This window comes from Phacochoerus africanus, chromosome 4 (genome assembly GCF_016906955.1).
Source record: "Phacochoerus africanus isolate WHEZ1 chromosome 4, ROS_Pafr_v1, whole genome shotgun sequence".
Lineage (NCBI taxonomy): Eukaryota > Metazoa > Chordata > Mammalia > Artiodactyla > Suidae > Phacochoerus > Phacochoerus africanus.
Window position 1 is genome coordinate 143,510,608 of NC_062547.1, and position 21,695 is coordinate 143,532,302.

At 55.8% G+C, this 21,695-nt stretch overlaps 1 protein-coding gene across 1 annotated transcript; it reads right to left on the reverse strand.

The window, feature by feature from the left end:
• Positions 1-281: 281 nt before the first annotated feature.
• PCDH12 (protocadherin 12) lies at positions 282-13,682 on the reverse strand. The gene is made up of 4 exons (XM_047778907.1): positions 10,474-13,682; positions 7,160-7,257; positions 5,033-5,184; positions 282-1,134 (listed from the first exon to the last, which is right to left on the reverse strand). The coding sequence occupies exons 1-4, from the start codon at positions 13,351-13,353 to the stop codon at positions 659-661; spliced, it is 3,606 nt and encodes a 1,201-aa protein (XP_047634863.1). The 5' UTR covers positions 13,354-13,682; the 3' UTR covers positions 282-658.
• Positions 13,683-21,695: the final 8,013 nt, after the last annotated feature.

Genomic DNA, 21,695 nt, shown 5'->3' on the forward strand with positions numbered 1-21,695 from the left:
TCCCCGGCCCAGCGCTCTTGGGTTAAAGGAGCCTGTGTTGCCGCACCTGTGGCGTAAGTCACAGCTGTGGCTCAGATTCAATTCCTGGCCTGGAAACTTCCATATGCTGCTTGTGCGGCCATTTAAAAAAAAACAAAAGCAAACAAACTCATGTCCCTCATTGCCTGCCTAACACTGTGCACCCTCCTGTCCAGGCCCAGGGTGACCCGCTGGCCCCGGGGCTGGATGACAAAGAACCCTCACTCTTCCCTCCTCCACCCCTCTGACAGGTGCAAACCATACCAGCCGCTCCTTTTCCTTTATTAGGTCGGCGAGCTGCGCCTGGCGCCCCAGGGTCCAGCCCCCCCACCCTCCGGTGTGTAACGAGGACACCCCTTTCCTGCTCGTGACAGTCCTTGGCATCTGTCCGGCAGGTGGACAAATACTCTGTGCTCTTTTCCGTGTTTTGCCAGCAAACACGTTGCCGCCAACGGACTTGCCTCCTCCTGAAAATTCCCAGGCAGAGCCAGCCCCTTGCAAGGGGTTGCTGTGGTCCCTGCCAACGGTCCTGGGGCTCCTGCCTCCTCTCTGGGGCCCCATCGGTCACCCTAACGTTCTCAGGCCGCTTCTGGTGAGTGAGTTCAAAGACTAGAGAAAGCAGCGCGCCTGTCGGGGATCCTCAGGGCCTGGGCTTCCTGACATCTCCCGGGGCCCCCGGTTCTTGGATCCACAGGTCTCTGCTGCTGCTGCTGCTGCTGCTGTTGGTCCTGGCCTCGGCTCCCTTCTTTCCAGCCGGCCCCCCGGGGACTTCGGAGCCCGAGGCCCCGCTGGTGGCCAGGTCCAGACTGAGGGTCCTCCCGCAGACGGAGAGGCGCCGCAGCACCTCGGAGGCGGCCTCCACCGGCACGGCCGCGCGCTGCTCCAGCAGCATCTCCAGCAGCGAGCTCATCTCCGACAGGAAGGTGCTGGCCAGACGCGTGCCCGTCGGGCTCAGCTCGGGCCCCGGCGCCTTGCCGAACGTCTGGAAGGTCCTGGGCTCCTCCGAGGCTGCGGCATCCGGGGAGAAGACGTTGTCACGGTAGTTGCTGGCGAGGGGCAGAGACAGCCTGGCCATCCAGGCCGGGTCGGGGACGCTCAGCCGGTCCAGGGTCAGGCCTGCAGGGGGCGGAGGGGACGCGGTGAGGGCGGAGCCCGGGGCGGGCGGGGCGCCTGACAAAGGAGGGAAGGGAGGTGGGGGCAGGGCGCGCATCGACGGGGCGGCCGGAGGGGGCGGGAAGGAAGGGGCCCCGGCGGCGGCGGCGGCGGGAAGCTGGCTGGGCCGGAAGGCAGCAGCGGAGGTCCGGCGCGTGAGCAGAGCGAGGCCGCGGCCGCGGGGGGAGGCAGGCCTAGAATTAGCAATTAGGTCTGTTTGTAAAGCATCTCTCAAGCTGCGGCGTGTTTCAGGTCTACCTGTGTTTCATCCATCACCGTGCAGCCAGGATTTTGACTCCCTCGGGACACTACTAGCTGAGGTTGGAGGGGGGAAAAAAATCCCTTTTTTCACCAATGCTGGAGCTCCTGGCTTGACCCTACCTTGGGTTCCTGTTCATAATATTAGTGCCCACTGGTTAAGTACTTCTGTGCCAAGCGACTCACGTAGTTGTCTCGTCGAATCTCCGCACAAACTTTAGGAGTCAAGGGTGTTTTATGGATGAGGAAACAAGTCACACTTCTACTAGGCAACCAAGCCCAGATGTGACCCCCAGGTCTGATGACCCAGAAGCCCCCTGGGACCGTGTCACCCCAGCCACTCTCTGAAGAGCTGGCCCTTCCTCCCCTGGATGCTGGGTGCCCACCTGCGGTTCTGGAATTCCCAGGCTGAGGTCTGTACCGTCAGCTCCTGGCCCTGTGCCCTTGGCTCCTCAACCTTCACCTCTCCAGCTGCAGGAAACCCTTAGAAGGGGCTGCTGGCCTAAGGACCAGTCCCAAGAAAGAGACAGGGCAGTGGAAAAAGGTCCTCCAGACCCCAAATCCCACCATCACACATCTCCTTTTCCTATCTCTTCCACAGAAAATTCTGTCTCAGAAAACTAGTCCCAGGCCTGATGACAGAGGCCAAGCCAGAGGAAAGAAAATATGGGCCTTGTGGTTAAAATCTACGTCTTTAAAAAAAAAAAAAAAAAAGCACATCTACGTTAACTCATATTTAATGTTTGTTTGAGATGAGCCACTTTAGAATCTGTACCTGGAATGAAAGACTGGAAGGGGATAGTCAGAATGTTAACTGAACCCACACCTGGGCAGAAGTGATTTATTCTTTTTTGTTTGTTTGTTTGTTTATCTACATTTGTCTCCATGAACCAAGCATTACTTTTATAATTTTGAAAAGTTATTCCAAAATACAGCTAAATGCTATGTCTGTTGATAAATGTGCCTCGGGCTTGGCCTGCCGGTGCAGGACTCTGCAGGCTGTGAGGGAGGGTGAGGCCCCTTCCGGGCTGGTCCAGCCCACACCTGGGACTTGGTGAAGGATTTTGAATGATTGGATGAACATAAATATGAACCCGGGACATTTGGGAAAATGTAAACCTTAGTTTCCTGCGACTCTGGGGTTCTAAGGCTGGAACAAGGTTTTGGTGTTACCGAACCAGGCTTTTCCTTGTACGAGGGTCCGAGCGCTTTGGAAGGAATGAAGCCTGGGATGAGACCATCAGTGAGGTGTAGGAGGATGGCTGAAAGGCGACGAGGAAGTCACTGCAGGGCAGGTGGGCGCCGGGCAGACCTGGGTTTGCTTTCCCAGCTTTGCAGCTTATGAGCAGTGTGACTCTGGGAAACTCGCTCAACCTCTCTGAGCCTCCTTTGGCCTCATACGGTGGTGAAATGGGAGCGCTCATCTGGTCAGGTGCCTGCGAGCATTCAGTGAGCTCACGCAACTGGTGAAGTGAGATCCTGATTACGTCCTCAGATGCTGCCAAGAGCCCCGCCTCAGGCACCCTCGCCGAGACCCCATCACGGTCCAGCCCCGTGAGCAGCACAGGCTCGTCTACCTCCGCTGTGCTCTTCGTCCCCCAAATATTATTATTATTATTATTTTGTCTTCTTTGAGGGCCACACCCAGGGCCTATGGAGGTTCCCAGGCTAGGGGTCCAATCGGAGCTGCAGCCACCAGCCTCACCAACGCGGTATCCGAGCTGCATCTTCGATCTATGCCACAGGTCACGGCAACGCTGGACCCTTAACCCACAGAGCGAGGCCAGGGATCGACCCTCATGGATACTAGTTGGGGTGGTTAACCGCTGAGCCATGAAAGAAATTCCCTTACAAATTATTAATGAAATATTTCGTGTTCTTTTTTCATACTTAGCCTTCAAAATCTGGACTGGGTCTTAGAGTCCATCATGCCTCAATCTGTACTAGGACTTTCCACATTGGCCGCTCTATTGCACCTCACAGCCCTGCATTCTAGACGATGCTGTCCTATAAAACTTTGTAGCTTCCTGCTGTCCAAAGCAATGTCCACTAGCTCCGTGTAGCTGCTGAGCACTTGGAATGTGGCTGGTGTGACTGAGGAACTGGATTTTTCATTCTGCTTAATTTTAATTAGATTTCATTTCACTTAATTTTGATTTAGAGCCACACTGCCTGGGTTAATAACTATTGGCTGCCCAACCTTGGGCATATTATTAAACACCCTGGCCTCTCCATTTTTTCCTTTATGAAGTGGGACAATGAATAGTCCCCATCTCACAAGATTTCCTCACGAGGCGCTGAGAACAGGGACCAGCCCATAGAAAGCACTCAGTAAACATTAGCTGCATTTTTTTTAACCCAGGCCAGGGAAGTCCCTGCCATGCCTTCAGCACAGAGGGCATGTCCAGATGAGAAGTGGGTTACTAACTACAGACATAGAAAACCTGGGAGTTCCCATTGTGGTGCAGCGGAAATGAACCCAACTAGGAACCAGGAGGTTTGCGGGTTCGATCCCTGGCCTCGCTCGGTTTACCATCTGGTGTTGCTGTGAGCTGTGGTGTGGGTTGCAGATGTGGCTCAGATCTGGCGTGGCTGTGGCTGTGGTGTAGGCCGGCAGCTGTAGCTCCAATTAGACCCCTAGCCTGGGAACCTCCATATGCTGCAGGTGCGGCCCTAAAAAAGAAAGAAAGAAAAAAAAAAAAAGGCAAGAAAACCACAGTGCAGGTGGGACGACTCCGTATTACCTGAGAAGGCTGACTCGTGTGGGGGCGGGGGGCTGGCAGATTCTTAAGTTCTCAGGGTAAGAGTATTTGATACTTAAACTCACCCGAGAAATGCAGATGAGTGGTTTAGGGGGTAAATGGAGGTCGCCTGATGGCAGGTGGTCCCAGGTTGGTTTCCTTGGCTCACTGAGGAGCTGGGTGACTCTGGGCTGGCTGTTACCTCTCTGGGCCACCAGTTTGCTGCTCTCCAAATTGGAGCTCGTGACATCGCCCTCAAAAGACTGTGTGGAAGCTTGACTGAGATAAAGTGTACCAGATGCTCCCTTGGTACCTGGCACACACCAGGGGCTCCGTAATTGTTCACTATTCTTATGATGGGTTTTTGGGGGGCTCGTTTGTTTGTTCTTGCTTTTTAAGGACTGCACCCGTGGCATATGGAAGTTCCCAGGCTAGGGTCGAATCGAAACCGCAGCTGCCGGCCTACACCACAGCCACAGCAATGTGGGATCTGAGCCGCATCTGTGATGTACACCACAGCTCATAGCAATGCCAGATCCTCAACCCACCGAGTGAGGCCAGGGATCGAACCTGCACCCTCATGGATACTAGTTGGATTTGTAACCCGCTGGGCCATGATGGGAACTCCCTTGCTGATTTCTTTAAATGAGTAATCAATGTAGAATCTGGTTTTTCAACACACGAAGACCTTCTGAAGCCCCGGGACAAGTCGCATGTTCCTGGCATTCTCTCCAGAAACAGAATGGCTGTGCTTCCCTGCAGTAGATTGGCGCGGGACTCTGGAGCCTGGGCACCTGAGGGGACTGTGCGGGCAGAAGCACGGTGTATGGGGCGGGTGGGGGGCGGCTGGGGAGAGTCCCTACCTGTGTGGGGGTCCAGCAGGCTCGACAGCTCTTCTTCTAGCAGCTGCTTCACAGACAGGTCCTCCTCAGGGTCCAGGAGCCCTTCCTCCTGGTCCGGTTCTGCCTGGCCACCAGCCCTGGCCCCTGGGCCGTCCGGCTCCGGGATTGCACTCCTGCAAAGGGAGGCCCCCCCGAGGCCACAGGTGAGGCAATCGCAGCAGCCTCATTCGTTCCTGCTCACGAATAGTCTTCTGTTCGCACCAGCGTTCATTCATCCACAGAGGGAATGGGGTCCATGGCCCAACTTTCAGAGTCAGACCGACCTGGGCTACTTGATCCCGGCTCTCCTGCCTACTCCGAGTCTGTTTCCTCCTGTGTGAGATGGGAGCATTCAGTGCCCCCCACCTCTGGGGCACCGTGGGGGTAAAAGGAGGCTTTACACGTAAGGAGCTTAGCGCGGTGTTAGAAGCGCTCGCGAACATGTGACCGTGAGGGCACTGATCTTACTCGCCCTTGTCCCTCCATTCCGTCTCTCTCCCTGGCACACAGTAGGAGCTTAGTGGACTTCAGCTGATCCGGTGCAGTCATCCTTCCATCCCTCCACCCTCTGTCCAAGTTTGAGCTCCAGCGAGGGCAGGGATTCTTGTCTGTCTCAGTCCCTGCTCAGAACAAGGCTTGGCACATAGTAGGCCCTTCATAAATACGTGGGGACTGAGAGACTGAATGTCCCCTCCTTCCTATTCGAGGCTAAATCCCAGACCGGAAGAGCAGGTCGATGGAGGCTGCAGCTGAGGTGAGGCATCCAAAGCCGATCGGGGTCTACCGTGATGCCCCTGGCTCTCTCCACCCGGCCCCTCCCTCCTGCGGACCAGCCCCCCACCCCCACCCCCATCACCGGTTCCTGGGGCTGCCCCAGCATGGTGGGGACAGGCCTTGGCCCCTCATCCCAGCAGCTGGGGAGCCTCCCTGAGGGGCTTTAAGGCCTGGGAGTCCTTGCTGCTTTTTTTCTGTGACCCTTTCTGCTCCTGTGAAGGGATCAGGGAGGCAGCCAGTTTGCAAGTAAGGACAACAACGAATGTCACCTGAGGAATTCCTCGGCGTCAGGCCTGTGCTTTGCAAGGTATATACCCCTTCCTATCAAACCTTTCATGTCAGTAAGGGGGTCTCTTGTCATTGTCCCCATTTTACAGATGAGAAAACCCAAGACTTGCAAAGATTAGGCAGCTTGGCCATGGTCCCCACAGAGGAAGTGATTAAGCAAGAATTCAAATCCAGGCTGATGGTCCCCGGAGTCGTGCCCTCACCCCCCTAAACACTCGACGCTACCTCCGGCTGTCTTTGCAAACAAAATGAAATGAAACCAAAAACAAAACTCGAAGTTGTCACAGCAAGGGCACTGAACTGGAGGTCAGTGTCCTGAGAGCTGATCCCACTTTTGTCACTCATTGGCCACTTGACCTTGAGCAAAGTCACTTTAAGGGGAGACTTCTTGGCCTGGCTTGAGTACCTCCTATGTGCCAAGCCCGGGGCCATGAGCTTAGGGCAGGTGTGATCCTTGACTCCTCACCCCCACCCCTGTAAGGAAGCGTGTTGACCTCCGTTTCATAGACGCAAAGCCGCGGCTTAATCGGATTTGCCCCAGCTTACATAGCTGCGTGGGCTCAAGCTACCTAGAGGCTCAGTCTGTCTGGCTGTTACCAGAGGGAGTTAAGTTAGATGTCCGTCCCCTCGAGGGGTCTTCAATTCTAGGACAACCCAAAGGCGCCCACCCACACACCCACGTCCTTAGCCGGGAGCCTTCGTGTCGTGTTTAAGGGTCAGGAGAAAGAAGGCTGGGTGGTGGGGAGGTCGAGTCCATAGCCCAGCACCTCTGCAGTCAGGGGACAGACAGTCAGAGCCTCTGAGATGAAGTCATTTCCTTCGTGACTCTGGGTCCTGTGAATACCATTAGTGCAGTTGCTCCAGGACCAAGCTGCCTGGGCGGGGCCGGTGGGGGGGGGGGCGGGGGAGGGATGCTTGTTGGCTGCAATTTCCCGGGGGGAGCAGCCTCCGGGATGTGCTCCCCGCTTCTCTGGTCACAGAGGCTGCAGGCTGAGGGCAGGCTGCTAGGGGGGCTTGAGAAGCCGGTGGGGACTACGTGCTCCTTACCTGCCGCTGCCGGGCTTGGCCAAGTACTTATTTCCCCGGTGGTTTGGTTTGGGCTGGAATTGGCCCTGATGCAGCAAGGACAGCAGCTGGGAGATTTGCTACAAGACAGGAAAAATCTGTTGACTCCACACAATTCCGACCCAGCACACTTCCTACCGGATGTTTCCCTCAATGCTGTGCTTGCTTTTTATAGTCTTTCCTCCAGCTTCAGATGTGTGTGGATGGGGTGGGGGAGGGCGCACGGTGACGGTGACCGGGCCGGGACGTGTGCAGGCGGGCTCCCTGCTTGGCCGTGTTGCCGGGGACCTGGGTGTCTGAGAGAGAGCCTGAGGACCCCCTGGGCCCCTCCCCTCCCTCGGGGGGCGGAGGGGAGGGTAAAAAAAGGCATTGCCTGCCCATCAATGTGTTACTGCTTCGATAAGGGTTATCTTAAAGTGTCACTCCCTCCTTCAGCAGGATTCAACCACCAGCCGATGGAGGTGGGCCAAGATTACACTGTAGAGAAGGGAAAAGGTGTCTTTTCATCATTTATTTTTTCATCCTGCTCTTCCCTTGACAAATATCTAATATGAGCTCCTTTGCGCCCCACACTGTACTCGTCATGAGAAGAGGATGAGAGCAAGGGCCAGTCGCTGGCCTCAGGGAGCTCACAGTCTGCCAGGGATGACCCTCAGGGGAGACAGGGCCTGGCAGTTTCTCCGGAGCTGTGTCGAGGGAGGGAAAGGATGCAGGTCTGTGGGAGCAGAGGGGGCCCTCACCCGCCTCGGAGCCAGGACGAAGGGGCGTGGGGAGGACAGGGTAAGGAGTCATTGCTTTCAACCACTGTTTCCTGAGTTCAGACGGCATGCCAGGCGCCTCTGCCGGGCCCCAAAGCTCCCACAGGGCTTTGGCAAGTGGAGAGGGTGAGGGTCTGGGTGAGGGGTGAAGGGCATTTCAGAAAGAAGGCACTGCCGGCTGAAAGGCCAGGGCAAATGGTGGCGCTGCAGAAAGGTTGGTGGATGGGGCAGGGGTGGGTGAGCAGCAGACGAAGGCTCAGGAAGCTGAGCTCTAGTTCAAGGTCATTTCTAGCTTGTGTGAGATCAGGCAGGTTTGGGGACATCCCGGGAGCCCAGTTTCCTCATTTCTAAGGTGGATCGAAAGATGCCCGCTCCGCCTTCCTCACAGGGTCGTCAGGGTTAACTAGGTGGTTTGAAAGTGGAAAATGCTCTGCAGCTTAGAGGAGTTTGGGTTGTTTCTCCTAGAAATGCTGCCTCTGCCTCCGGGGCCCAGTGCCATTCCCCCCCCACACACACACCCAGGAGCCCCCTCTCCCCTCTGGGCAGCTCAAGACAGGCAGTGCCAAGCTCAGAGGAGAGCTGGCAGGGGAAGTGGCCAGGACTTGGGAGGGTCGGGGTCCTGCTCCCAGCTCAGGGCAGTTCCCACCCCTTGCCCAGGCCCAGACGTCCTCCTAAAGCACCTGCCACCCTTTTCTCAAGTGACAGCTGATGCCTCAGGGACACTCTCCGAGTGCCCAGCCCTAAGCCACGCAGTGTCATTCGAGGTCATTTAACATCAGAGCCCCAACTCTGGGGTCAGACTCGGGTTCACATCCTCAGTCTGCTCCTGCCCCACTTCCCGTCTTGCGGCTTTGAGGGCTTGCTTAAGCATTCTGAGCCTCAGTTGCCTCAGCAGTGGAAAGGGAATAATAATAATGAGACCCAGGTCCTGTGCTGGCTGTGGTCGTAAGAATTAAATCAAAGAATGTTCCTCACGTAGCTATGGAGCTTCGGATCCGCGCTTCTTAGCTGCGCAGTGGTATAGAACCTCGCGCCATTCTTCGGTGACCCAGGGAGAGAGGTACCATTCCAGCCACTTTGCAGCTCTGACCCCAGAGGCTCACAGAGGCTGCACAGCAGGGAGCGGCAGGGCTGGAATTTGAACCTGGATCTGACTCCACCTGCATTAGGCAGGTTGCCTCTGACCCTCGAATTGATCCCAGCCGGGCACCCTTCTCTCCTGCAGCCCAGTGGGGTCCCCCCCCCCCGGGCCTGCTCTCTGCTGTCTCTGTTCTCCAACCACCTGCACTGAGTTTGGCACAAAGAGCTCATTCCATAAGCAGTGAATGAATGAATGAATGGCTCTGGGCGACATCTGGGGCTGCCTAGAGGCCCAAGGCGGGACTTGTAAGAGAGCAACTGGGCCCCCTCCAGGTGGCTTCCTGCAGAGGGGGAGGGAAGGAAGCCGTGTCCTTGCTCCACAGGAAACGTGAGCTGATGGATGACCGGACTAAACCGAACCGTGCCGTGGGCAGGCCGCCTGGCCGAGGGAAAATGATCTGGGGTTCAGGGGAGTACATGTGGGTTTGAGATCAGGCTCCATCCCAGAAAAAAAAGCTTTCCCACTGGGGGCCAGTAAATCCTAGGCTACTAGACATGGCCATTCATCTTCCCATTTAATCCTCAACCCCGGCAGGGAAACACGGGTAAGTGTGGCCTGATGATCCCCGCTGTATAAAGAAACTCAGGCTCAGGTGTTGGTGTTGCTCGGTTCCTAAGTGGCTGCCCTGCAGTTTGAACCCGGACCTGCCTAACTCCCAAGTTCCAAGGTTGTTTTTATCGTCGGCAGCCGGCAGGCAAGCTCTGTGGTCTCAGGCAAGTCAGATGCAGCCCTCGAACCCAGGGCAATGATGCCCATGCTAGCTGGCTTCGCAGGGAGGCTGCCCACATGAGTGGAGGGCGGGTGAGCTGGAGAAGAGCTTTGAAGAAAAATCATCATCATTTTCTGAGTGCTGACTACCTGCCAGATGCTATTCTAGAGGCTTTAAGTACATTCATTTCATCTTCCTGCAAACTTGGGGTGGGGGTGTGTGTGTGCTGTTGTCTGGGCATTTTCAACAGAGAAGTGGAGTAACTTTCCTGTGTTCACAGCTTGGGAGAGGTGGAGCCAGGATTGGAACCCAGCCTTGCTCCAAAGCTTGTACTCTTATCCATGTCTTGGCTGTGTGTCTTGTTGTGCCAGGAGTGAGTGGTAATTTCTTGATCAAATGCACTGATCAGATCCTTAGGGCGGCTCTGCAAGGCAGACACTCTTACTGTCATTGCTCCTTTACAGTTAAGGAAACTACGGCTCAGAGACAGTACGTCATTTGTCCAGAATCACACAGCTAAATTCTGTTGACCCCAGAGCTTGCACCCTGAACCCCTGCACCCAGCGCGTCCTCAAGTGCCCGGTGAGCCTAAGGAATGAATGGATGTGGGGAATGTGAGGCTCTGATGATGGGGGTGATGGCCCATGAGCGACCGGAGCCCTGCCCACCCCAGAGCGGCTGAAGGTACCTGAACAGGAGGCGAATCCACAGTGAGTTCCTCGACAGGGTTCCGCTCCGCGAAGGCCGCCACCGACAGCCGGACCAGGCTCCGCAGGATCTGACGGGGCCCGGACTCTTTCTCGGGGCTCACTTTGCCATTGAGATGCCGCTGCCGCCTCAGGGTTGCCGAGGAGGCCGGCGGGCTCAGCGGGGCCTCCGGGCCGCCCTGATCTCCGGGCGCCCTCCCTGGGGGGCTGCCTGGAACCTTCAGGGGCCTTGAGCGGGGCTGACCCACGGCAGCTTGGGGCTCCGGGAGGTTCAGGTTCTCCCGGGAGGCGTTCCTCTGCCTGGGATGGTTGAAAAGGAGGTTCACGGTGTCCTGCAGCACCTCCCGGCTCTCAGCCTGTGCTCCCTCGTTGCCTTGGTTACGCAGGGTCCTGTACAGCGTGGGTGTGAGGTGAAAGGGGGCCTGCAGGCAGGGGTCCCAGCCCGCTTCCAGCGTCGTTTCGCTGCTCACGTGCTTGGGGGGCGGCCCGACGTCGCCAGTCTCCTCCCCCTGGCCCCTGAGCACAGGCACGAGGTGGATGTCTGCCTTCTGGATGTGTTTCTGGGGCCTCTTGGGCTGGTGACGGTAGGAGGACTCGGCCTCTCGGCAGTTGTAGGCCCTGTGGTCCTTCTTCTCCGTCCGGCAGATGGACATGATCAGAGCCAAGACGGACCCGAAGACGGCCAGCAGCACGGCCAGGCAAATCACCGTGAGCATTGACGGGCTCAGGGCCCCGGGCTCGCGGGCTGAGTCCCTCAGGTGGTCCGCACTGGTGACAAACACGACCCTCAGCAGGGCTCGGGTCTGCAGGGAGGGGCTGCCGCCGTCCTGCACCGCGATCTCCAGCTCCCACGCGCTCCCGATGAGGCTGCTGGCATTGGTGGTATTGACGAACAGCTGCCCCAGGCGGGGGCTGAGGACAAAGAGACAGGCCTCGTTCCCACTCCGGATGCTGTAAAGGAGCTCTCCGTTTGGCCCCGAGTCTGCATCTCTCGCCACGATGGTTGCCAAAAAGAATGGCTGGGAGCCGGGGGCGGCCTGTGGGGGCGAGTTGGTGCCTGCTGGACCCGGGCCGTTGGGCGTCTCGATGGGCACCAGCAGGTGACCCGTGGACGCGTTTACAAGCACCGAGAGGCTGGCTTTCCCATCGCTGAGCATGGGGTGAATCACCTCTGGGGCGTTATCGTTGGCATCCAGGATGCTGACCCACACGGAGACACTGGATGCCAGCTGGGGCTGGCCCCCGTCCTCCGCCACCACCAGGAACTCGAAGCCGGCCATCTGTTCATAGTCCAGTGACCTCTGCGCCGTGACGTCTCCTGTATCCGGGTCGATCGCTACCAAGTGAGAAACCGGGGAGTCCTGGATGCGGTATGAGATTTGCCCGTTAACGCCCAGGTCTGCGTCGTGGGCCTTGATGGTAATGAGATGAAGGGAGGGGAGGTTGTTCTCCCGAGTGGAGACCTGGTATCGGCTCTTCTCGAACACGGGTGCGTTGTCGTTGGCATCACTGATCTGAATGCTGAGCAGCGTCTTGGCTGACAAGGGCTGGGGTCCCCGGTCCTGGGCCAGCAGAGTGAGGGTGTACAGGGGCCACTGCTCTCTGTCCAGCGTGGCGTTGGTTAGCAGCATGTACGTGTTACCGTTGGTCCTCTTCAGCCTGAAGTGGCCCAGCTCTTGGCTCAGCCAGCAGTGGACCAGCCCGTTGTTGCCCGAGTCCAGGTCGTTTGCCGTGACGAGAGCAACGAAACTGTCCTTGGGCAGCGCTTCGGACACCCGCGACGGCTGGGATGCCCACGTGATGTGGATGCTCGGAGCGTTGTCGTTGACGTCCAGAACCTTGATGAGAATTTTGCAGTGGGCTGGGATGGGGTTGGGACCCAGGTCCCTCGCTTGGACGTCTACCTCGTAGGCGGGATTCTTCTCGTAGTCCAGGGGTTGCCGCAGGATCACCTGGCCGGTCTTGGCATCGATGCTGAAAGCGTCCAGCACCTCTGGAGGCACGTGCTTGCTGAGGAGGAATTCCACCTCCCCGTTGGGGCCTTGGTCAGGGTCTGTGGCAGTCAGGTTGATGAGGAGAGTGCCAGGGGCAGCGTCTTCTTGGACTTCCAGTGCCAGCGAGCTCTCAGCAAAGACAGGGCTGTTGTCATTGGAGTCCAGGACGTTGACCTTCACCAGGCTGGTGCCTGACTTGGGGGGGTTCCCGCTGTCATAGGCAGTCAACACCAGGTCAAAAAACGAGCGGATTTCCCGGTCCAGCTCCTTCACCACCACGAGCTCCGCGTGTTTGGTCTCATCGGGCCCCACGATGACATCCAGGGCAAAGTGCTCGCTGGGGGACAGGGTGTAGGAGTGCAGGGTGTTGGGCCCGGTGTCTGGGTCCAGAGCTCTGTCCAGGGGGATCCGGGTGCTCAGCGAGGCGCTCTCCGAGATTTCCAGCTCCTGCTCGCCTTTGGGGAACTGGGGCTGGTGGTCATTGATATCCAGCACCTGGACCTCCACGTGGATGAGGGCCAAGTCCCCTGCGGCCAGCACGTCAAAGGAAACCAGGCAGGGATCCTGCTGCCGGCAGAGCTGCTCCCGGTCCAGCCGCTTCCCTGTGCTGAGCAGGCCGTCCTCAGCATCCACGTGGATGGGCAGCGCCTGAGGCAGCTGCAAGACCTGGAAGGCACCCCCCGCCAGCCCGGGCCGCTCCTCCCGGCCCAGCTCCCGGGCCAGCTTCCCTATCACCGTGCCGGCCGGCACTTCCTCGGACACCTGGTATTTCACCGTGAGAGTGGCCACCTCCTGACAATCCCCCGAAAGGAGCAAGGAGCCACCAGGCCCCAGAAGTCCCAGCAGAAGCGGCAGAAGTGGCATCATGCTTACCACCCGAGTGGACCAGATCCAGGAATCCGCTAGAGTTCACCAAAGACTAGACACGTCCTCCGGTGTTTGCCGGGGGGCTTGATTCTCCGGCCCCCAGACCTGCGGGCACAGTCGTGTCTCATAATTAGCTGAGGGAACCAGCAGAGTTCCCAGGCCAGGCCATCGTCGGCAGCAGGGGCTTGAGAGCCCCGAGAAGGAGCAGAATGGCCCGGGAGGCCACGTTCCGGGGGCCCCCGTTGGCCCCAGTCAGCAAATGACGAATAAGAGCCAGTCCAAGGGGGACTTGACCCGGGAGAGCAGGATGTGCGGCTCTGACTTCCAAACAGTTGCTAGGCTGGGGAGGACAGAGAAGCAGCTTTTTCCTATGGAAACCCCACCTACAGGAAAAGGGAGGCTGTGCGTCTCAGTGCCAATTAGAGAAAGAGTTTCCGTGAAGCCGAGTGGCCTGCCGCTGAGGATGCGGCCGGGGACAGGCCGGATGGGAAGGTGCTGTCCACGCAGCAGGGCAGCGCCGCTGAGGGCACGGGAGCCCCTGCTGGGGCCAAGGGAGCAGAGCGCCCAGCCCCTCCTGGGCCGTCACCACCCACCCCCACCTGCCCCCACCCGCGTCCTCTCAGTCTTGACCCTGCCCTGATCACCCGTTTTATTGTTGTTGTCTTTTGTCTTTTTAGGGCCACACCCGAGGCGTATGGAGGTTCCCAGGCTAGGGGTCGAATCAGAGCTGGAGCCACCGCCTCACACCACAGCCACAGCAACGCGGGATCCAAGCTGCATCTGCGACCTACACCACAGCTCATGGCAATGCCAGATGCTTCACCCACTGAGCGAGGCCAGGGATTGAACCCCAGTCCTCATGGGTGCTGGTTGGCTTCCTTAACCACTGAGCCACGATGGGAACTCCGACCCCCTGTTTTGCATCTCATGGGGAGCCGCGCTGATTCAGAGAGCAGCCGTCAGAGCCAACCGCCTGCATTCAAACCCTGCCTCCGCAACATCCCAGCTGCGTCGTCCCGGGGGAAAGGTCTGCACCCACCGGCTCCTCTGCCGGGTGTGGTCGGGAATAAGACAGCAGCCCTCGCAGCGGTTTTGTCAAGATGACCTGGCAAAGACGTGGTTATTCGGGGTGGGTGGTGTGATCTGCACAGTTTGGCCCTCCCCATGGCTGCCTGGGGCAGTCCCCGCCCACACAGACCCATAGGGGGCCCCCGTGGTGGCCTTGGCTCCTGAAGCGTGATGGTCCCTCTGACCTGACCGGGAGGCTCCCTCCCCCCCTCCAGCTCCCCTCCCCGCCTTGGGGCCCATTGTTCTGTGTCTGGTGCAGCCTGAGCCCCTCGGGGGAGTCCCCCAGCCTTGGCCGTTTCTATACCCTTCCCTCTCCCCCCTCTTCCTCTCCCCGCCCCCCTTCCTCCAATTCTTCCCTCCCCGCTGCTGTTTGTGTCCAGTCTCAGAAGGGAAGCCCGGGATGGGGTGAGGGGGAGGCCGGCTTGGGTGGCCTTGAGGTGACTTGCCTCTCCTTTCCGCTTCCATCTGCTGCCCTATCCGTCTCGTCTTGCCCTTTACCGTGAGGTTGCGTCCGGAAGTTTGTAAAGCAGTCGAAGGGACGGGAGTTAAGGGCCAGTTTCCCCTGCATTGGGCGTTTGCAGCTCCATCCTTGGGGCCCAAGGACTCCAATCAGGCCCATTGGCCTGGAGGCCTGTGGCCACTGGGATGGGTGACTGCGGGCCTCCGTGGTCTAAGCATCCCTTGCGTGCCCCCTTCTCCTGTGTGCTTCTTTGCCACGCCCTGTCCTGTCACATTGTCATGGAGGTTTCCCACCCCTCTTGCTGAAAGCCCGTTGACCCACAGCAGGGCCCTTGAATCAACGGGGCGTTTCCTCCAGTGCTGCTCTGGACACCGACAGAACCCTCCCTAGCATAGAGATGTTGCCCAAGTCACCTCGCCTCCCCGAGCCTCAGTTTCCTTCTCTGTAGAGGGTGGCTGTCACCCATCTCAAGAGTTCGCAGGAAGGGTTCCAGGAGATGACACTGGGGAGGGCTCAGCGCCTTGGCTGCGACAGAGAAATCTAGTCTCCTGACCTGGGACCAGATCTTACCTGGTAGTATCTTCTGGGGTTTATGCCTTGAATGCACATGGTAAAGACGGTCTCGTGTTTGTCCCTTCACTTTTTCTCTGCCATCTTGGCCAGGAAGATCCACTCCCCAGGGCTCCCTCAGCTCAGGCGTGAGCCCCGCGTGCCTGTCCTCCAAGGGGAGCTCGCATGGGCCCAGGCTCCTTGGACACACACTGACAGCTCATTGACCTTTGGTGACAGGCCCCCGAAAGTGACCCCCAAGGGGCGTGCCATCTCAGGTGGGGGCGGGGAAGATGAAAGAGGAAGCGGGTCCGGTGGATGGCTCCAGATCCAGCCTGGGGACCGGGAGAGGCTGCTCCTGGAGGCTCCTTGGTCAGACTCTGGAGGACATGAGGAGTGAGCCAGAGCCGGGCTGGGCTGCGGGGAGGCAGTGCACACGGAGGGAGCAGAATGCCAGAGGCCAGAGGTGGGCACGCTGGCTCCTTGCCGTCCCACAGGAGAGTCTGTGGGCGTTGCCGGGTGGAAGGTGGGCTGGAGATGTCGGCGGAGGCTGCTGATGATGGAGGGTCTGGGCCCTGAGCTAAGGATTCGGAGCTTGTCCTGAAGGCCTTGGGGAGCTTTGGAAGGGCTCTGAGCAGGGTGCTGGGAAGAGCAGCCTTGTCCTGGTGCTGCTTTTCCTGCGTCGTCCCATGCCTCCCTGCCAACCATGCTGTCGGGCTGAAGAAGCCAAGCACAGGAGTTTGGGGGACTTGCCAGATTATGCAGATCTGCCCTCCGCAAAGCCCCTTGGGCTGCACTCTGGGAAATGGCTTGGAAGGGAACGGAGAAGAGGGACGGGGGAGGGCCAGTTGGGAGTAATGCAGGGGGCTTTGGTGCAGGAGATGCTGGGGCTGAGAACGTTTCCAGAGTGCCATCTGGTGGCCAAAGGCAGAGAGATGGGCACAGAGGTAGCAGGTGCGGGGCTGGAGCTCACAAAGGCCCACAGCTCCAGACCTGGGCTCTTGTGCTGGGGAGAGCACAGTGCAAGGAGCTACACACAGGTGACAGTCATTTCTTATTTCTTTTCCTTCCTTCCTTCCTTCCTTCCTTCCTTCCTTCCTTCCTTCCTTCCTTCCTTCCTTCCTTTCTTTTTTTTTTTTTTTTTGCTTTTTAGGGCTGTATCTGCAGCATATGGAAATTACTGGGCTGGGGAAACTAGGTCCGAGCCAGGTCTTCGATCTACACCACAGCTCATTGCAGTGCTGGATCCTTCACCCGCTGAACGAGGCCAGGAATCAAACTTGCATCCTCATGAATACTAGTCAAGTTCATTACCGCTGAGCCCCCAGAGGAACCCCACAGTCATTCCTCTTAATAGAAAACTTAACATGACACCGCGCCCACAGGAAGAATTAGGGGATTCATGATTTTACATGTGTTAACACTTAGATTCCTGAAAGGGCATTGAGGGGTGTGTGTGTGTGTGTGCGTGTGTGTGTGTGTGTGGTCTTGTCTTGACTGAGACCCATAGATGCAGAAAATGGACTCACAGGTCGTAAAAAACCTTGCATGTGGATTGGTTTGCATTAGGTGGTTTAATTATTGTTTTTTGTTTTAATCACGTTGGAGGTATGAAGCTAAGGCAACCCTTTAGGGATCCAAAGCCAGCAAATGTGGTAGCAGATTTTTTTTTAAAGGAAATGAGGTTCCAGTTTAGTAATATTTTCTCCTCCTCTCTGGTTTTGGTCAGTTGATCTTTAGCAGTCATGTGACAGGGGCTAAACCTGGAGTTTGTCTGGAAAATCTCCATCACTCTAAGAGGTTTTTTTGGTTTTTTGTTTGTTTGTTTGTTTGTTTTTGGCCATGCCCACAGCATGCAGAAGTTCCCAGGCCAGGGATTAAACCCAAGCCACAGCGGTGACAATGCCAGATCCTTAACACACTGAGCCACCAGGAAACTCCTATTTCCCCCTCTTTGAAAAGACTTCATCTTTCAGATCATTTGGGACCTAGTTGGGAAAGTTGATTGGATCTTTTTGCTGGACAGAAGGGGCTAATTGATCTATATAATGGAAAAACAAGAGTTCCCTGGCGGTTCAGCAGGTTAAGGATCTGGCATTGTCACTGCCGTGGCTCAGGTTGCTGCTGTGGCACAGGTTCGATCCTAGGCCCGGGACTTCTCCATGCCATGGCGATGGCTAAAAAATAAATAAATAAATAAATAAATAAATAAATAAATAAATAAAATAGAATAAAAGGAAAAGAAAAACAGTTGAGGGGAGGGGAATTGCTGATGTCTGAGGGAAGTGTGGAGGCAGGTACAGCAGAGAATAGCGGTGGCTCTGCAGCAAGTAACTGCAGATAAGGACTTTCCCACCGGCTCTTATAAGCTATGGAGCTCCTTCATGGTTTTTCAGAGAAACACAAGGAAAGATTTATAATTTCTGTTGTCTTTTAGTAACCAAAACACAGCTCCCCAAACTGGACCACAGAAATTCTGAGTTGATAAAAGTTACAGTTATGCTATGTCTGCCCAATCCTGAGAGGGAAGTGGGCTCCTTTCCCACTTAAATGTCTTCTTTCTTTTCTTCCCTTTTTTTTTTTTGTTTGTCTTTTTTTGGCCGCACCTGCGGCATATGGAAGTTCCCGGGTTGGGGTTGAATTGGAGCTGTAGCTGCTGGCCTACACCACAGCCACAGCCACGCCAGATCCAAGCCACATCTGCGACCTACACCCCAGCTCACAGCAACGCTGGATCCTTGACCCACTGAGAAAGGCCAGGGATCGAACCTGCAATCTCATGGTTCCTAGTCGGATTTGTTTCCGCTGCGCCACCACGGGAACTTCCGCTTTTAAATTTCCATTCTGAGGTCCTGTAGGTCATTCTGCCACACGCCTCTTCTCCGCCACTGACACACAACTTCTCAGAAACACCACCAACCTTGTAAGGGCCAACTCTGCAGGCATCAGGCCTTGCTTAGAGAACCTCTCCCCTGCGCCTGCATCGCCGCTCCGCAGAAGCTCTGTGCGCACCTGATTTTTCCACCATATTTCTGTCCATGCTTCCGTCTGCTTCTCTGTTTCCATCTGAGTCCCCGATGTGGGCGTGTGTCCCAGATACACCCTTCAGCCCTCTCTTCTCCATCGGGTTATTAGCTCAGAAAGAGCGTGTCCGATGAACAAATACAAATACAGGGGCCCAGTTAGATTTGAATTTCAGGTAAACAATGAAAAAGTTTGAGGATAAGTATTTTTATCGGGCAGGCCTATCCAGATGTAACGTATGATCTCAGCCCAGGTCTCTTTCCTGTTTTCTTTCTCAGCCTTCTTTTTCTATTTTTAGAATTTTGGTGTACACAGTGCATTTGAGAATCTATCAGTAAACACAAAAGTCAGACGCATTGACTGCGAGCGTCATCTGTGCATGAATATTCAGCGGCCGACTCTGCTGATCGGCCTTGTTAGCTACTCAGCCTTTCTGGGTGACTCCAAAATTGAACGGTTCTCACACCGAAAAGAACCGCTCCAGAGCGAGCCTGGCTCACACTCACACGTTGATTTATTCGGGCATCCAGTCACTCATGTACTTGGAGGAATTCAGCATGTCCTTCTGCCTGGACAAGGTCAGGTTTATTTTTTGGCAGGAACGGAGCTGAAGGTGACCCACATTTTTTCCTCCCTCTAAACCACGGGTTTGGTTTTTTCTCTTCCCATAGAATCTCAGCAGCCTAATCCTCCCCTTGCTCCAGAAAGGGGTTTGCAGGAAGGAAAATGAGTCTTCCTATCGTTACATAAATTCTCATGGGGCTCCCCTTTATAAGGTTATGACAGCCAGGAGGGGAGCCCGGAGCACCGAGAGAAGCAGCCACACGCTGATTTATGAGGGCAGCTGCTGCTAAATCTCACCCCTCTTGCCTTCTTAGAGCCGTGTTACCTTGGGGTTACAAAACGCTCGTCACTGTTATTCAGGGGACTGAGAATAAAGTGCCAGGTTGCAAGTATAAACATGCTCATTCTGTGCCTCTTACTGTAAATCAAATTTTACCTTGCATCCGAAGCACGGAACACATTGTGTTCCATCAGCCACTGCAAGCCTTTTGAGGAGTCGGTTTTTCTGGGGTGACCTGAGGTCTTGTTTGAGCTGCACCGACCAGAGAAGCTGGCCACATGGGGGGTCTGGCTATGTCTCTGTACGGACTTACCTGAGCGCGTCCCTTGAGCCAAGCGGTAACTTGATCTAAGCTTCGCATTCGGGTTAATCATGTGGGCTCAGGACTCTGACTGCCTGAGTTCAAAGCCAGCCTTTGTAATTTACCAGCTGTGTGACAGTGGCAAGCCTTCTCTTGGATCAGTCTCCTTTGCTTGAAACGAGGGATGATGATGGTACTGAGTGAAGCGTGACTGTAAGTTTAGCTTAGTCCCTCTGGCATTTAGAGTAGGGCCTGGGCTAGGCGTCTCAAATTGTTAATTATTTACTATTAAGCTTTTAGTGTAGTAGCTCTCACTTTTTTTTTTTGAGGATAAAAGCCTCAGTTTTAAAAAAAACATCACGTTTTCAGGTTCCCAAGTGACAACAGTCACATTTTTGTGCTCTCCAGAGGGAGCAAATGTGACAGAAGACCTGCAAGAATTCCGTAATCCTTCTGTCCTGGGATGGGGTCACCCCTGTGCAGTCGTGTCCCAGAGCTGGGGCAGGACGTTCCCTTCACTTTGCTGCCCATCAATGCTCTGGGCTGCTTGTGAGTGGTGGCCTTTGAAAAGGAGGCTGTTCCCCACCCCCCACCCGGGGCAGGTGAGATGAACTCAGCAGCGTCCCTGGTCACCGCTGGATGCCAGCGATGGATGGGACCCGTGCAAGTCCTGGTGGAGGGTCCCTGCAGGACCACATGTATCTTGTGACTCACTCCTGCTTCTCTACCCGGTGGCCGAGGCCTTGATCTCTGGTCTAGGCCACACACAGCATCCTCACCCAGCCCTAGACTCCATCATCCAGTGTCCCTGGCGACAGGGGATGGAGTTGGGTCTCTTTCTCTCGCTCTGCATTTTCATCCTCACCTAACATTAGGTCATAAACTGTAATTCTGACTTCCCCAGGGCCTTCTTTTGTAATTCTTAAATCCAGAATGATTTTACTCTGTCTGTGTTTCTGTTTCCACAAACCCTCATTCTTCAGTGGGATTTTTTTTTTCTTTTTTGGCCACCCCGCTGCATAGGGAGTTCGTGGGCCAGGGGTCAGAGCTGAGCCACAGTCGTGACCTATGCTATAGGTGTGGCAATGCTGGAACCTTAACCCACTCTGCTGGGCTGGGGATCGAACCTGCGAGACTAACCAGGCACCTAAAACCAAAGATATAAAAAATCTGTGATTTTTGTGGAGTCAAAAACAAAATTTAGTAGAAAATTCTCTTTAGCCAATCCTGACCTCCAAGCTAGACTCTGAATGCCGTGTTCATTTTTGCATTCATCCAAATTATTAACACAGCTTTGAAATTCTCTCTTCTAGTCCCTCCATCCTGTGAACTGTGACATGAGGTCAGGACCTGATGTCACAGTTCGTCCGTCTCCTGCTCCGACGTTGTGAGAATTTCCCCACCTGGTTCTCGGGCTCCCGCACCTTTTGCATCTGGACGGTCTCTGGCCCGGTTCGTGGTATCTCCTCCACCGAGCGCGCTGTGCGGTGGGGTTGCCATGTGTTTTGCTCTTGATTTTATTTCCTTTGGTTCAACATAAATAACGATATAAATGAATGGCTTCAGACATTCTTCCTTCCTCTGTGTTCTTAAGAAGTATGTTTCTGGTTTTGGTATCCATTACAGAGATAGTTAGGTTCCTGTTCTGTAACAGTCAAGATATGCAGTACAGAAAATTAGGACTGATTATTTGCATTTTAAAAATTTTCCTTCTGTGGCAGCCGGTAAGCCCCTCTAGCGCCCCAGTGTTCCCCCCTGGGCTCGTCTTCTCTCCTGGGTGCAGGAGCAGCACTGTCATTTGCAAAGCCCAGCACAAAATGAAAATATAGAAACTCTTATTTGAAAATTATTAAGAATTTCAAGATTCTGGAGTTCCCGTCATGGCACAGTGGTTAACAAATCTGACTAGGAACCATGAGGTTTCAGGTTCGATCCCTGGCCTTGCTCAGTGGGTTAAGGATCTGGTGTTGCCGTGAGCTGTGGTGTAGGTTGAAGATGCAGCTTGGATCCCGAGCTTCTGTGGCTCTGGGGTAGGCTGGTGGCTACAGCTCCGATTCAACCCCTAGCCTGGGAACCTCCATATGCCGAGGGAGCGG